General features: G+C 39.1%; 1 protein-coding gene across 1 annotated transcript in view; it reads left to right on the top strand.

The window, feature by feature from the left end:
* Window positions 1–12,264, top strand: part of Atg14 (autophagy related protein 14) — a 34,118-nt gene extending 21,854 nt beyond the window's left edge. The window contains exons 3-10 of the mRNA XM_076186587.1: window positions 2,145–2,226; window positions 2,734–2,849; window positions 5,478–5,602; window positions 6,341–6,516; window positions 8,256–8,403; window positions 8,547–8,723; window positions 9,443–9,557; window positions 9,987–12,264. Of these exons, the coding sequence (XP_076042702.1) occupies window positions 2,145–2,226; window positions 2,734–2,849; window positions 5,478–5,602; window positions 6,341–6,516; window positions 8,256–8,403; window positions 8,547–8,723; window positions 9,443–9,557; window positions 9,987–10,187 (1,140 nt within the window). The 3' untranslated portion in view covers window positions 10,188–12,264. The remainder of the gene's footprint in view (window positions 1–2,144; window positions 2,227–2,733; window positions 2,850–5,477; window positions 5,603–6,340; window positions 6,517–8,255; window positions 8,404–8,546; window positions 8,724–9,442; window positions 9,558–9,986) is intronic.
* The last annotated feature ends 5,236 nt before the right edge of the window (window positions 12,265–17,500 follow it).

The following is a 17,500-nucleotide window of genomic DNA, read 5'->3' as shown; positions in this document are numbered from 1 at the left end:
AAGGCTCGTCACACTGTCGCATGGCATTTCACGGTCCAGCATGCACAATGTTGCACTGCACTCACGGTCCAGCATGTACAATGTCGCCAATTCGTCTAGTTCCGTTAGTGCTTCGTACACGTATGCGCCACTGATTCGCGTATAGTCCCATGTTCCACTGTTGCAAGTTGCAGGCAATTGCAATCAGTCCTACTCACTGGGCCATGTTTGCTAGCAATGTTGCAGGGGGGCAGCAGTGAAACAGGTTGGACGATTCATGCGTTTATTAATCAGTGGATTATGCGTACATGGGAGCGCTAGGTGAGCGTAGTAAGACAGATGGGTATCGACTGGCGTGGGGGTAACGTCCTTCGCTACACAGGGCGAAGACTGCCACAAGGTCAGGTCTGCACTAAAGCAGGTAGGTAAGTGATCGCGGTCTGCCGACCAGTCGTCATACACCGCTCCTGATTGGCTCATTCACGCACTGCTTGAGTCATTAGATTTGCCAATAAAGCATTCTGGATCCAACTCTTGTCTTTACTACACTTTACTGGTAGCCATACCGCTACTCCTGGTCAGACTGTGGTGTGGCCACCCTTCAGCCCTTCTAAGCTACTAGAAGAGGCTGGACGACTGCATTGCAGATAACTGTCCAGGATGCAACACTTCACACCATACTATACAACACATTATGGAAGACTGCATTGTACAAAATCATGTATGCCAACACAATATACATTCTATAAAGTATTTATGGGAAAACCCTATTCCAGCCATGGTGTTCCTCAGGGAGACAGGACTGGTTGGCCAGACAATCTAGGAATTAACAACAACTGCCAATGGTACACTTACACATGACAATCCACAGATTTCACGCATTAGACAACCTTACCAGCAACAGGTACCAAGTTGCTGTGGTGGCTGTATTTTACTAGTTCTGAGTTTGTTACTAGGTTTGCAACAGGTTTGATGTTTCACTGCAAATTATTTTGTCCATAATTTTTATTTTATTTGTTTACATATTTGTTTATTATTGTTATTATTATCATTATTATTATTATTATTATTATTATTATTATTATTATTATTATTATTATTATTATTATTGAGTATTGGGATAGTTTGGACACATGGAAAGAATAAGTGAAGAAAGATTAGTAAAAGAGGTGTGGAAGGCACAGGTGGAGGAAGTGAACAGGAAGGGGTAACCAAGGATAAGATGGATGGATGGGGTAAAAGGGGCATTGGGAAAGACAGGAATGTCTGTTGATGATGGAAGAAAGAAAACAGAAGATAGGGGTGCATGGAGAATGGTTGTCTCTGATATTGTGATGCATGGAAAGGAGTGGGTGGAGGATGGTGGGGTGAGGGAGTATGTGTGAATGATATATTGATGCAGCCCGATGTAATTTCTCCTTGTCTTCTCTTTTTCTGCATGAGGGGGGATGGAGAGGAGGTGCCACCAATTAAATGAAGTGGCCTTGCTGTGGATGTACTCTCATACTGCATTGCTTATGACCCAGGGCAGTGGGCAAGATGCAGGGATGACCCATCATCCAGGAGGGGCCAAGAAAAGAGGGAGGGAGGGAGGCGTGATGAATGGGAATGGAGTATGTGGGGATGAAATGGGTGGGAGTGGATTTATGCCTTTGGCTACTTCACTTGTAAGGGGGAAAAACCATTGGTATATGTATGCAGGTATTATTATAATTATTACTTTTTCAGGTGGTAGTAACTGAACTCATGTCAGACATTTTCTTTGATTAGCTGCATTGATGTTAGCCATAACAAAATTCGAAAAGTACATCATAGCAAAGGAATTTTGTACATCTTGGACCCTACTTTCTTTAGAAGATATTTGTAAGATTCACCTCAAGGCATCCAATTTTGTATTATACAGGAATGGTGAGGAGTTGTCCATTGCTTGTACATTCAATAGGAAGTTTAAACTTATCCATTATTTGCACATTCAATAGGAGGTTGAATCTTGTCTTTGCAATAGGACGGGTGGGGGGAAATGCATCAAGTTGGAAAAATTATATTTTATCAGATAAAGTATGATGGGTTAGATATTACTTTGAGTAACCTTTGATGTTTATTTTCACTTGCAGGAAACCAACAATTTTTCTACTAAAAATTAATTCTGTTTATTTCCTTCACAGAAAGAGCAAAAAGAAGAAGTAAAAGAACGACTAAAATTGCTTCGGCTCATCCTTGTAAAGACAAAGGAGAACATTGAACACAGTGAGTATTACACTAAGTTGTTTTCACAATTAACATGTAAATAAAAAACCTCAAATCTGCAGCCAGTCTAGATGACTCAATCCCAAATCACTCACCATAACTGTATCAACCCATCTCTCATCACTGGATGCTTGAAACTTCAGATTTAGTATAGTTGGGTATAATTCATGGTATCATCCCAAAAACCACACTCACTCTCCTATTACATCAGTCTGTTCACTTTATAAAAACACTTTCTGTATTTCCACTTTACAAAGCACTGCATCAAGTTTTCATCACCATTATAAAATCTGGGTGTTGAATGAGAATGTATAGGTAACAGTCAATAGGTACTTAGGTTATCTTAATAGGACCATGCAGTCAGACAACAAACTAATAACAAACAACATGGTCTCAGACAGTCATGACAAAAAGCTTACCCAGACAATACAAGATTACAAAACACTACAGTACATATATGAACAAAGATATATAGTCCGGTAATAATTGTGTTATTTTAATTTTCAGCTAAAAGCCAGAGCAGGGAGTTGGAGAAAAACAATGCAGTCCTCAGACTCCAGCTCCCAGACCAGTGGAAACGCCTTCAGGTCATGAAGGAAACTGCTGCCAAAAAGCAGGAGCGGGTAGGGTGGATAGGAAACATTTTGGAGTTTTGTTGGCCATAAGGCTTTGGAAAGAAGAGTGATTGGAGGGTGTATAAAAGATTGGACCCAGGGAGTTGGACTTGGGAGGGTTGTCACAATTGCAGAAGTAAGAAGAATTGGAATTAACAACATTAGTTTATGTTTTTAGTCCATTTTTACAATGCTAATGATAATTATGAGAAAGGTGGAAGGGGGAAACACGGGTCTTGATCTGATTATCAAGTTTTATTGTTGACTGGTTTAGCTTTACAGTAGCTTCTTCAGAAGAATGATTCTCTGGGTCAAAGTTGGTGGTATATATCATGAGTCAGGCCCACATTTCCTCCTTCTGGAGTGGTTGGTCTTCTCCAGCTATCACTGTCATTTCTTCCCAACCTATTTCTTTTAAGTTAGAGTCACCCATAATTACTATGTTTCCTCCTTCTTTTAGTAAATCAGTTAGTGCATTGTGTCTTCCAACATTTTGGAATGATCATTCTGTCTAAGACTTTGTTTTTGGGGGTACATATATTACTACAAATTTTCTATTTTTCATGTCACTGTTTTCAACTTTTATCATAATCAATTCCACATCATTTTTTCCTTCTGTCGTCTTAGTCACATTTAAGCCTTTCTTAAGAGAAACAGGGTGGAGGAGTCATGTTTTTGTTTTTCTATTTTTCATCCAATGGTTGTATAGACCTTGTCCCACAGTGGTGGTAGAGGACTTTTTAATTTCGTCCCCACAATTCCCATTATGTCTAGTTTTTTACTGCCAGATAATAATTTAATTTGTTTAGTCCTCAAGTCATGCATATGTATATATATATATATATATATATATATATATATATATATGTATATATATATATATATATATTTATATATATATATATATAAACCATTTTCTCAGCCTCAGGTCCAGCACTTTCCAAAAAAAACTAGCATTCTTTTCTTGATTTTTCATTTGCTTCACTTCTAAGTACCTTTTCTTTCTCTTCCTCATCGCTTTTCATTTGCTTCACTTCTAAGTGCCTTTTCTCTCTTCCTCATTGCTCATTTTTTTTATCCATACACTTTTGTAATTTTCACTATTTGCCAGCTTTGCTGTTTTTGATAGTACTGCTATCATTTGAGACCTTAGTTTGATTTTTAGTGGCCTATATTGTTTTTCTTTAGAGTACTGTCCCATCCTATGTACCTCTTTAATCTCATTGTCCATATCCTGGCCCTCTTGTATCTCTTTCAGAATTTTGCAATTTCTTTCTCATCTTTTTCTCTTTGATATCTATGTATATAATGTTTTTCTTTAATACCATAAACTACAATGCTTTTTTTTTTTTTTTTCCATTGTGTCTCTGACCCAATTTTCTTTCTCCTTAATTACTTTAATTATCGTTTCTTTGGCACTTTTTTCCACTTGTACTATTTCCTTAAAAGTTAACTTTTGATTTTCTTGTTCCACTTTCCATTGGTTTTTTATTTCTTGGAGTTCAATCTTCTTAATTTCTCTGACTTTCTCAGTCACCGCTTGTATTTGTTCTTCCACATCTTTTTTCAAGGCCTCATTTTTGTTTTTATCTTCATTTTTCATTCTTTCATTCTCATTTCTGATCATGTTTAATTCTTTCTTCAGATCATCAAGCTCCTTGTATGTCTCGTCATCAGCTCTTTTAAGTTGAATTATTAGTGTGGTTATGTTTTTCTGTTACTGGCTAGTAGGGTGTGGAAGAGAGCAGTGACAGGTGCTTGAAAGTAGTAGCTCTGTAACACAGCTATCAGAATCATCTCCCTACCACCTATTTTCAAACCTATCAAAACACTGACCTCCAGCTGGTGGTGCAACCCCAAAAGGCTGACACTTGGTCTTTGGACTAGGCTAAGATTTCTGTTTATCAGCTTCAGCTGACAACCAGTAATTGCCCACCACATTTTACCACTGTAGCCCAGTGACTGAAACATCCACACCTATACAACACAGACAACAGTCCAGAGTTTCTTCTCATGGAGCACTGTGGGAGGACCCAAGCCCTGTTGCCAGCCACTGTGAGGCTGTGGGTTTTTAGTCATTGAAGCTCAAGGCAACAATTATTGTAATTTTTCCCGTGAGATTGGTAGCATTAAAGACAAAATTAGCGTATGACCACAGGGTCACAAGGAGGAATTTTACAATATTTTGAAATGGTCTTTCTAGACCATATATCCCATTTTCTTAAACTTTTCACTGTGTTGTATTTTTGAGTCTGCTTTAATACTGTATCTAAATCCAGTCAACCAAGAACACCATTGCTATATATGCCAAGATAGACTTTTGACAAATGATAGCATCTTTAATAGTTTGACTGTTGCTTTTTAACGGTAGTACCTGTGTCTTTTTTTATGGTGGTGAATGGGAGTGGAGTGTGTGGGGATCAAATACGTGGGACTGGATTTATGCTTTTGACTTTAGCTACCTCCCTTGTAAGGGGAGAAAGCCCTTGGTATATGTATGTACCTAAGCTGTTTGAAAAAAAAATATTACCTCCACAAACTTAATATATATGAAAGATTTTTTCACAGCCATAGGGCAAATATGCCTTCAAGTGTAGCAACAGTATCTAGGCCTTAAATTCACTGTTTTACCAACAGCTTCAAGAGAAAAGACAGGAACTGCAGGTCTGTGAGTCACAGTTGAAAGAAGTCATCCGTGGCAACGTGAAAGAGTTGGTCACTTATGTCTTCCCCATCACACAGGTCACGCCCACTACCAGCAGGTATGTCACACCTTCACCATGGTTCACCCCTTCACTATGGTCATGTTCCCTAAATCAAATTATATCATCTACTACTAACCAGAAGGACATCATTAGAGTAAGCTACCATAGTAAAGAGGTTGATTGGAAATGAAACATGTGGCACTAGCTAGAATGAAATTGGTTGAGTGCATCACTGTAATGAAGGGGTTAAGGTTAGTCACCCATAAATTTCTGTGCTTGTTGCGTCCAAGAAGAAGGGTATATATGTATTTTTATTTATTTATTTATTTTATTTTATCATAATTTTTTTTTCTTTCTTTTCTTTTCTTTTCTTTTCTTTTACATGCAAAATATTAGAGCCATTAATTTTGATATGAATATTTTGAACTTTGAGCACTAAGTATAAGCTGGAATGATCAAAGTTTTATTTTCAGTATTAATTCAGTAAAACCTTATTGCTGTTGATGGAGGTTATGTTTTAGCCGTGTTCATTCATTTGTTAGCAACAACAAAAAATATGTATTCATTTTGATGAACCAAAGTTGTGGGGTGTGAACTAATCTTTATGAAAAAAGAAATTGGAGTGTTGGTGTGTGAACTAAAGAACACACCATTAGATCTTGGTAATCTGGATCGTGATCTGGGAATCTTTAAAAGATTGATGGAGCAGGTTTGTGATCTCTGATTGCTTCTAGTTTTTAGCATTACTCGAGTATAATTTCTCAGTAATATGTGCATTTTACATTTCATCCACAGTCTGGTTGAATCCGATCCTGCTGTCCATGATACTGTGTCGGCTCTCGCTGAAGCCTCTCAAACAACATATGTGCGTGGACGTTGGGTGTACACAGATCTCACCCACCAAACTCAGTACAGAATTGTTCATCCATTGCTTCCAGGTTCAGGAGATTATTCTGCATATAACTTGTTCAGTAAGTGGAGTTTTGTCTTGGTGTAGAAAACATTAAGTATGTATAAGTTGCGATATTTTTTGACATGTTGAATGTTCATTATTTTGATCTGCTTGTTGTGTATATGGTGTGTAAATGCAATAAAGGTTAATTCAGGAGAAGGTTGTAAAGGAATATTTGAAAAGGATAGCAAAATGATACAGAAAGCACAGAGGGAAATAGAGGAGGAATTGAAATAAGTGCAGTATACAAAAAGCTGCAAATGGGAAGGATAGGGTCTTGCATTATACAGGCAATTAAACCCACCCTTCTCATTTTTTGGTTTTATTGGCAAGATAACCTACCTGTGATGGAGATTTGTGACTCCCATCAATGGGGAAAAGTTTTGTATATGTACATACATACATATACCAAGACTTTTTCCCCCTGAAAGGGAGGTAGCCAAAAAGAAAAAAGGCATAAAATCATTCCCACCCATTCCATCCCTAAATACACTCCACTCCCCTCCACCCTCCCTCTTATCTTAGCACCTCCTGGTGTATATGTAAAAAATATAAAGGTAGCATGAATGCATAGGGTAAGAAGGAAGGGCAAGGGTTAAGATTTAAACAAGAGGAGAGGTGAGTTGTTGGCTGTCCTTTCAAATAAAGGAGATGTGGAAGATGGGGTGAAAGTGTTTAGGTTTGTTTTTCCACACTACTAATTTTTCCAGAACAGTAGACATAAAGCATTTGATAAAGTTCCAGTGGCATTTGGTGGTTAGTGTCATGTGGTGTGCCCTGGGCTATTACTGGACTCTACAAATTTTAGAATATTTCTTAATTTGGTATGGGTTACAAATTATAAATGAAGGGAAAAGTCATGCATAAATAAACTTTCCTACTACACCAAACACACTTGTCCCCCTAAGCTACTACATATGTATCCCCTTTACTTTTGTATAGTGGAACTATACATACACTCCTCCAGTCCATTGGCAAACTTCACTCCCTCAGGCACACATTCAACAATCTCCCTTGCCAATCCACAAAAACTGCTCCTCCTTTTTGTCAGACACACCTTATGACACCCATCTAACCCAGATGCCTAACCAGCTTTCATTACTTTCAATACTTTTTGTGTCTCATCTTTTCCCATAACCCTATCATTCTTCTCTCCCATCACAGTAATTTTTCTAGCATCGTTACTTGTGTCAAAAACCAAACGGATGACAGTTTGAACCCTGCAACCGGTGAAGTTGAACCAAGGGCATGGTTCATTAAGTCCCATGCTACAAAGTCCTCTATAAGGGGCACCGTCCTAGCCTCCCAATACAGGGGAGTTTGTGACATTACACTTTATCATCATCACAATCAAACCCTAACCCTCTCTACATTCAGTATCTTACATACATACATATACCAATGCATGTATGTAAGATGCTGAATAATTCGTAGAGGGGGTTTGGGAGAGTTTGATTGTGATGATGATGATAGGGTGTAACATAATAACTCTTAAAATGAATAATAATTGTTGCCTTGAGCTTCATGGAGTGAAAACCCATAGCCCCACACCAGCTGTCAACAGTCAGTCCTGCCATTGATCTCTGGGAAGAAATGTTTGACTTTGTGTGTGTGTGTGTGTGTTGTATTAGTATAAAACTGTTTCTGTGTCATTAACTTCATTGTAGTAGGAGGAGGAGGAGGGGAGCAGTCAAAGGTTGTTAGCTTTCCATGTGTGGAAATACAGTAGAAGTTGATGTGTTCGTATCTCTTGCTTAGCTCCTGGTCATACTGAAGACATGGAAATGGAAAAGGAGGAGCAATCGCATGCCCATGGAATTTGTGCTGGTCTCACCTATTTAAATCAACTTGTAAACATACTTGCCTTCTATTTGGATGTTACCCTCCCAAAGAAAATTTGTTACAGGTAAACCATGTGCTATGTATGCAATATTCATTTATGTTCTCTTGTAGAATTAATAAATTTAGGTGTTTGAATCAGAATATTTCTGCAATAATATCAACTGATGTGTTTAGAGTGAGCATTGATATTAATTTATTTGTTTACAGTGAGTTCTGCCTGAACAAGTTAAGTGAAGCCAAGTTTAACTTGCGAGTTGCCCAGCTAAATGCCAATGTTGTATACTTGTGCCTCAGCCAGAATGTGCCACCCCACTTCATTCGCCCCGTTCAGACTGTGGCAAATGTGCTTGCTCTTCTAGACACCCAAATATCTGACTTAGGCAGGTCAGTTGTCAGCATGCATTTAGCACTATGTTGATACCTTTTCATCAGAGGCTCAAATAATGAACAGACGTTTTCAGTCACTTTTCACTAAAGAAAATTATTTTGTAGAGGAGAGAAATGTTAGGTTGAATGAGATAAGTGTGGAAGATGAGGAATTACACAAACTATTGGAAACATTGGACATGAGAAAAGAACCTAGGCTAGATTAGAACTCAAATTGGATACTTGAGGAATGCAGGGAACAGCTGGCAATATTCATAACTTGATTGTATGCTCATTGGAGGTAAAGAAAGAACCACAGAACTGGAAAAGAACTAATGTGGTACCAGTCATACAGGAGGAAGTAACAGAAAATGACGAAACTACATACCGGTCTCTGACCAGCATGATAAAAAAAATATGTGAGAGAATTATAAAAGACAAGTGGGTTAAATGCCTGGAAGAGATACGTGTATGTATGTACATAGGTGTGTGGTTTCACCATGGTCTTGTATAATATTATGATTAAGTGCTATTATACACCCATCCCCTTTGCTCAATGGGGTCAGTAACAGCATAATTGATTACTAATATGAATTAAAATTGTAAATATTTCATTTAACTCTTTCTCAATGTGCAGAACATCAATTCGTGTACTAAAGAAAATTTTGTGAGTATTTATATTCACCAATTGGTGAATACATAGTTGAGTAACTTCATGTCTTTCCTGTATTGCATAGGCAAGGTGCTGTGGACATAGCTGAGTCCATTGTCGAAAGTTTAGATGAGATGATGGTTCAAGATGCCGAGGACTCAGACTCAGATGAGGACACATTATCTGCAGAGTGGGAAACGGTAAGCTTTATTCATTTTACCATTTACAGTTTCAAGCAATAGCCCCAATTCTATTACTCTCACCTATATAATATCCATATTTATACTTACGATGGTATGATCTCCCTCTCAAGTTCATTCCATCTGTTTCTGGTTTTTAAACAATTCTTGCTTGTTTTTCCTCACTCATTTTTTCTGTATGCCCAAACCACCTGAGCACCTTGCTGTCCTTATTTATCACCATCATCACAGAACCTTTGCATCCATCATGAAAGCTCCTCACTGTTTTTGAATCTCTTTTCCCCATCTCATGGTTTCATACTCTCTTCCTGTCTTCTTTTTCATATGCCTTTCCCAGTGCTACAAAACTTAGGAATAAAATGCAGAATTCAGATTTTGAAATGTAGTTGTAATATTTTGTAGTATCTCACTTTCATACTTCCATTGCAGGTTCCCAACATACCACATCTCGAACAAAGTCTGGTGCCTACACGTCAGTCACTCTCGTCCTTCAATTCAACTGCCACGTACTCCCAGGCTTATGTTGGGGGTGCTCAGGGAGTTGGAGGGGTAGGTGCTGGGGGGATTATGTCATCTGCAGCAGCTTCTGTCATTTCTTTGTTCAAGGGATTTGCTGGAAACCAGAGATAGTGAGGTTAAGATCAATTATATCAAGGTGGTTGTGTTATGGAGTGATGACTAGCTTTCTTCCATTTTATATATACATTTTTTTCCTTTTCTTTTCTTTTTTTAATTCACAAATGGTACATTGTATGGGTTAATTTACTTTTGCTGTAGTAACAAATTTTATTACAGACATCATTGATTGAATTTTCCGTTCTGGATAAACATTGCTAAGGGCAATTTAAGTATAGAATTATACTTTGGTACTTCAAAATGGCAATGTCAAGCTACATCATGTCAAAAGTATGATGAAAAAAAGAATTTGTGAATGTTGGACATGAGACATGTTGGAAAGTTCAGTGCATGAATGCAGATGAGTGAGTATATGTAATAGATCTATGCTTCAAATTAGAAATTAAGATTGCACTTGTACTTGTTTTTGATAAAATGTATTTTTTTTTTCTCTGCTTATTAGCACTGCCCCCAGTGCATGGCTGTGGAGGTTGCCTGATGGAAAGGCCACTTGACCTATTTTGCCTTTCCAGCTCTTGACAAAACATAATTACTGGAGGGCAGTAGAGCAGATCCTGTACAACATGTGCAGTTGGAGTAGAAGTGAGGAAAGCACCAAATATCCTACCAAATGTTCTCAACTTTTGCATGACTTTCATAAAATTCCATTCAATTAGTCCTTGAGTTAGGTATTGTGTAATTGCCTTCTAGTGGAGGATGCCTTGTTTGTGGAGTAGCAGTGAAAGTCATTTTATACAGTGACTTACAGCATTTACAGTCAGATCATTTAAACAATTTTTATATATTTACATTATTTACTGTGTGTAATGCATGTGTTTCTTAGTGATCTAGATTGTTTATACATTAGCAGTGCTCACTCTTACTATAAGAAGCTTTATATCCAATTTTTGGCTTTTCTGTGAACTCCACTGAATAGTGCAGATCAGAAACCACTTGCATATCGAAACGTGTGCTCTGCTCCAGATCTTTTGTAAGATATATCTCATAGAGACAGATTGACCCCCAACTTGTGTTACTTTGATAAGTTATCCGTAAGACTGTGATTGTTTTGCTTACATATTTCTGGATTTAATGCAATGTGGTTAATTGTATTTTTATATGTATTAGTCTATATGTTTAGTATAATATTGTGCATATTTCATTTATCTCTTTTTGTTGTGATGTCCTCCACCACGGCCAGTCCAAACAAACTATTAAGTTCAGTGCCAATGACAGTTTATTGATGAGGTATTCCATGTTTTAGTGACAGAACTCATGACTTACATGCTTTGAGATGTAATTTTCAGTGCTGTTCCACTCTTCTCATTTGCCAGACATGAAGTCTGTATGCAAATGACTATATTTATGCTGAAACAAATTTGATATATATGAAGCATAGGTGATGAAGAGTAGCTGATGTTTTTTGAAAATGTTACCTCATATAAAAGCTTTATAATGGTTTAGTTTATAGATCTTTATAATACTTAGGTATCAGTAAGTAATATCTAGTCTTACATTTGTGATACAATGCTTGATTAATGTAAGGTGTAACTGAAAACTATTGGTCTGAGGTATAAATGGGTATCATGTCTAAACATACAATTGAATGGAACTGGTATACTTTTAAAAATGTAACAAGTACCACTGATTTATGTTAAGGAATGACTGAGTTTCATTGGTCTGTGCTAACCCCCTTGTGTACCAAATGGTACTCACCCTCTTGTTCTCCCCCTTATGTACCAAATAGTACTCACCCTCTTGTTCTTGCCGATTCCAAATTATTTTAATTCGGCTGTGTGTGCTCCCTTCAGCAACAAAAAAAAGAAAACCTATCTCAGTTATACCCTTCCTGGTCTTGAGTCCTTGTTCGTTTTATCTGGCAGTTGCCATGCTATTTTATTCATCTCTATTGAGCCCCTTTGGAAGGAGGGAGTTCATGACAAAGTGTTGGAGGAATCACGGCATGACCTGCAAAGATGGTCCCCTGTTCTGTCATGCACAAAAAGGTTCATCTGTTACCAGTAGGAAAACTGGTGCAGATTGTTATTTTCAGTGTTTTGTATAATCACAAATATAAATTGAATATTTTTTAGATTTTGTTTTCTTGTCGTAATTACAATTGTCAAGTAAACCATTGTGTATACATGCTGGGGCAAATTGTGGCTAAACTAAGCAACCTTGGAATTTTTCCCCAAATCTGGTCCCTTATGATTTTTAGGGGGTCATTTTTGTTGCACGAGAGTGTAACTGTGCCCACAGCATTGTATGGAGTAGACTTGGAATTTGAGGGAGGCAGAAAGGAAGAACCTATACATATTTGAGAAGTATGGTAGGTAGAAGAATGGATAAAGTGATAAATATAGAGGTGAGGCAGAGATGAAGGTGAAAAGAGTGGTCTGAAAGGGCAGATCAAAAAGTGTGTAAGTGATTTGAGCATATTGAAAAATGAGTGAGAAAGGGCCAGGAGAAAAAATAAAGTGTAGAAAGCAAAAGTGGACAGAGTGAACTCGAGACCAGGAATGTGGTGGATGGATGGGGTAAAGGGGCAAGAGCATGGAAAAGGAAGTGCAAAATATAGGAATGAATGGGCAGTGGTGATAATTGGATGAAAAAATTAAAAGACACAGAGATCTTCTTGTCTGATTTTTAAGATGGGGAAGTTACCAAATAATGGATATATAGTATCAGCTAGGCAGTGTCAAAGCATATGACAAATCAAAAACTCAATCAATGTCATTCCCATCTTAGTGCCTTGTGGATAAAGAGTCTCCCTGTTCTCTGCCACAATGTGTGTGTGATGTAAACGTATGTTGAGGAGTTGGCAACTGAGAGGTTGTGAGTGAAGTGGTTGTGTCTTGCTTTACTACCCCCTTGCTTCTTTTGTTTCAAGTGGTCATGGGTCAGCCCACTCCATTTTATTTGCTCTTGGTTCAGTTTGCCATCTGGGCAGTGGAGCAGTTGTCAGAGGCTTGGCCCTGGTATACAAGGTCACTGTGGTTAGGCAGAGTTTTGGATTTGGACACAGAACAAAACACCAGTATCAACTCCTCAGACTTGCACGTAAGTGGAATAGCGCTTGTTCCGATCCAGATACACAAGCTATCTAGGCAATGGAATGGTGGAGGGCAGTGTCAGACTCACTGATGTAATGAGACCATTTAATAGGTCTGGAAACAGCTGAGCTTCGATTAGATGGTTCAGGCTCAGGCAGTGGCCAGTCATGTGGAATCAGTGCTGACCATGGAGAATGAGGAGGCCAGGTTTGATGGCAGTTCATGTGCAGTGAAGTGGCATTGGAAGGAAGGAAAGCTACTGGAGTTGACTAACGAGATTGATTGTTACAAGAATATGAAAATGGAGCAGGGAGAGGTGAAAAGTTGGATTCAGAAGGGATGGTTGAGGTGTGAAGACCAGAATAACAGGAATTGGGTCCTGCTCCTGCCCCTTATGGCAATGTTACAGGCTAACAAGGGTGAGGTCAGACCTGCTCTTGACTATGTAGAACTAAACAAATACATGGAGAGCCATCCAGGTTCTTATGTAGCTGTGTGTGCCAAGATGTTGAGGAAGTGGAGGTGTCTTTCAGAACATTTCATGTTGGTGGATCTGAAATCGGTATACCTAAAGGCCCAAGTGGATAAGTGTTTGTAGCCCTACCAGTGAGTTAATTTTAATGGAGTTATGTATCAATTGACCAGATTTGGTCTCTGGTTGAATAGTGTGCCAAAGATAATGACGAAGATTGTCAACAAGGTGCTAGCCAAGGATGAGCGTGTGAGAAAGGGGACAGACAGCTACATCAATGACATAATAGTCAATGGGGATGTTGTTTCAACAGAAGTTTTTGAACATCTGGTAAGTCATGGTCTGGAAACAAGGCATCCAAGAAGCTGGATGGAGGTTGAGTCTTGGGTCTTGCCCCGAGTAGGGACCGAAGTGGTAAATTGTTGTTTGGTAGAGGCAACACACTGCCAGATTTGGAGGTTGTTGAGTTGTTGACTCGTCATGAGCTGTTCTCTGTTTGTGGGAGAATCATGGTGCACTATCCAGTGTGTTGGTGGCTCAGAGTGGCTTGCTGCTTCATCAAAAGAGAGAATGAGGGAGAGATGGGGTGACAGTGGGAGAAAGAGCCTTGGGCATGATGGACTTGTTGACCACCATGAGTATACATGATCAAGTAAGGGAAGCATTCCATGTGGCACCTTGCAGGAAAGGGCATGTGTGGTGTGATGCCAATAGTTTGGCTTTGGGGGCTGCCATTGAGGTATAGGGCCAGATTGTGGAGGATGCAACATGGTTGTGGAAAAAATTATTCGGATCACAATAACATTGCCGAGTTACAGTGATCAAAGGTTGGCCATGAAGTGGGATCTGCAATCAATGGAAATAATGACAGTGTTGAGATGGTAGAAGACTATTCTTGATGATGAAAACAGGATCAAGGTGACATGAATGTCAGTAATGCTGGTTAAAAGGAGGTTGTCAGTCATACAGGATCTGGTTCGTGAGCTGGGCATTGAGCTGTCGGTGACCTTCACTCCATCTGAGAGGAACAAGACTGATGTGCTGACCAGTGCCAAAGACTTGGTTGGGTGAATTGGAAGTTGCATCTGTAGTTGATGTCAAAGGCTTGCACTCACATCATTTTGGAATGGATAGAACCTTGTACTTCACTAGAATGTTGGATCCGTCAGTCAAAAGGAAGTGTGCTGAGTCTGTTGTGAAGACAATGCCAGACCATTGGCCTTCAGACCAAGTGCCTGGGGGAAGTGAGTGTTTCAGGCATTTGGACCAGGCTACCGCTGGATGTAATAGGTTTACGGTGTCGCAGGAGGTAGCATCAGAGAATGCTCAAGAGATCTGCAGTCATGTGATACAAATATTTCTTGAAGATGGCCTCTACATGAAGTTCTGATGGATAATGTCCCAGCATTCTGGTTTGCCCAATTCACAGATGTTTGCAAAGAGAACATTCTCAGAGATTCCGAGCAGCTAATCAACCATCTGGAAATGGGATACCAGACTGTATGCACCAAACAATAAAAAGCATGGCTGCAAGATCTGGGGAAAGTCCACTGAAGATGGTGTTTTGGTATAACTTTGTAGCGACACGTGTTGACAGGAATATGGCTCTTATGGGAGAAGAGTGGAGAGTGACCAATTTGAAATTCAGTGTTGGGGAAACAGTGGCAGTGTATATTATGATGGGCTGATGGTAAAGTGACCAGGACGACGTCAGAGAGCGCTGTGAAAGTTGACGGCACCCCTCATCATGTATTAGATATTCATCAACTGTTCCTTGACAAGGAGCCAAATGAGGAAAGTGATGGAGCTCAGGATGCCCAGGAGTGTGACGGAACTCGAGGGAGATACAGGATGTGCCCAGATGCACAGGTCGAGCAAGGTTCCACCCATTCAGGCGATCCGATTATAAATTGTGATGGGAAGATCATGGGGGTGTGGTGTAAATGTATGAGGAGTTGAATCCATGTGAACAAGTTGCATAAATACGGCAAAGGAAACATGGACTGGAAGTGAAGTGTTTATTCCCGACATTTCATCTATTGACTTTCTCAGAGTCTTTCCTTTGAGAAAATCAATAGACGAAACATCAGGAATAAACCCTTTACTTCCAGTCCATGTTTCCTTTGCTGTGTTTATGCAGTATGAGGAGTTGGCAACCGAGAAGTTGTGAGTGAAGTGGTCATGTCCTGCTTTGCTGGCCCTTGCACTCCCCCCCCCCCCCGCAGATTTTGTTGCACCAACAGTGACAGTAGATTGGAGGCAGCAAAGGGTCATGGGTGTTTAAAAGGCCACTTCAAGAAAAGTTTTTGTTGTTCTTCTTTGTGTCAAAGAGAAGTGAGAGGTTGTGAGTCAACTCCATTGTGTCTGGTGGATGGAGACATGAGCAGCATTCTTTTGTCATGAACGTGTGTGAGTTGTAACTTTCAGCTCAACAGTTAGTTACCAGGCACCATTTGTGCTTCTTTTGTTGCTTTCAAAAGTCGGCCCACTCCAATTCGTTTGCTCTTGGTTCGATTTGCTGTCTGAGCGACAGAGGCTCGGCCCTGGTACGTGAGGTCACTGCAGTTAGGCAAAGTTTTGGAACTGGAAATGCAACAAGACACCAGCATCGGCTCTTCAGGCTTGGTCGTAAGTAGAATGGCATTTGTTTCAATCTGGGTACACAGCTTGGGTCAGAAGCAATGCAGCAAGACACAGCACTTCCACAGTAAAAAAAAAAGCCTGACATTCTCCCCATCTCAGGACCTCCTGGATTAAGGTTTGCCTTCTTCCCTCCCATACTTTTTAGGTCACAAGTATTAGAACCTGAAACAGCAGGAGCCAACACCCAGAACAGTAAATTACTATAGTTAGCCCCAAAAAATCCTGGCTCCAATGACATGTAAGTAAAAGGATGAATGAAGTTATTATTACATAGTAGTAGAAGTTGTGATGGAGAGATCAAAGCATCAGCTCCCCTGGTAGGAGTCAATCCCAGCGGACTCCACGAAGAGGTGACAAGGTGGCAGCTAGCCATCTTCAGAGGAGCATAAAAACCTCCCCATTGTATAAAAATGTGCCATATTGCTCATCATATTCACAAAGGATATTAACATAATATTTATGTATATATTAGTTTATATATGAGCAAACAAGGTAAAGCTAATGCAAACAAAAATATATTTTTTTCTGCAAGGGAAGAAATTTTTCCATATAAATCTTAACACAAAACTAAAGTGAGGTGAAACATGATTTTATATTTAATTCTATCTTCCGATGGCAATATAAAATTTTACATTCTTCCCTTCCTAACCACACAAGGAGTTTTTTTTTTATATCACTGGAAATCCAGAAATCTTTTTAATAAAATTTTAAAATGGCTTTATTCACAAGCTTCTTCCAAAACATAACAACATTACACTGATTGACTGATGCTGGGTCAGGGGGGGAGGGGGTTAAAAAACAACTTACAGTGTTCTACTGCACTTTGGCTGTATTAAGTAACATACTCCACTTTCATCTGACACCCACCAAAATCCACATTTGAGTGCATTACTGTCTCAACAACAAGTATATCTATTCTGATTCAGATGTACATTCTGTGGCAGCAACTTAACCAAGTGTTTCAAAATATTTACCAAATAAAGAATGTTAATCTCATAAACCGCAGTCTCCTCAAGATTCGACTCCAACACCATCCCTCTTCACTCCAATATGTGATACCATACAAATACAAAATGCTTAAATCTGTAAACATTCATTTTGAAAAAAAGTGTAAACCTTATTTAACAGGAAATTACAAAAGTTATTAGTAGATAAAAATT

Source organism: Oratosquilla oratoria, chromosome 6 (assembly GCF_046742065.1).
Source record: "Oratosquilla oratoria isolate Oo_2021 chromosome 6, ASM4674206v1, whole genome shotgun sequence".
In the NCBI taxonomy this organism is placed as follows: Eukaryota; Metazoa; Arthropoda; class Malacostraca; order Stomatopoda; family Squillidae; genus Oratosquilla; species Oratosquilla oratoria.
This window is presented reverse-complemented; position numbering and strand designations above follow the sequence as displayed.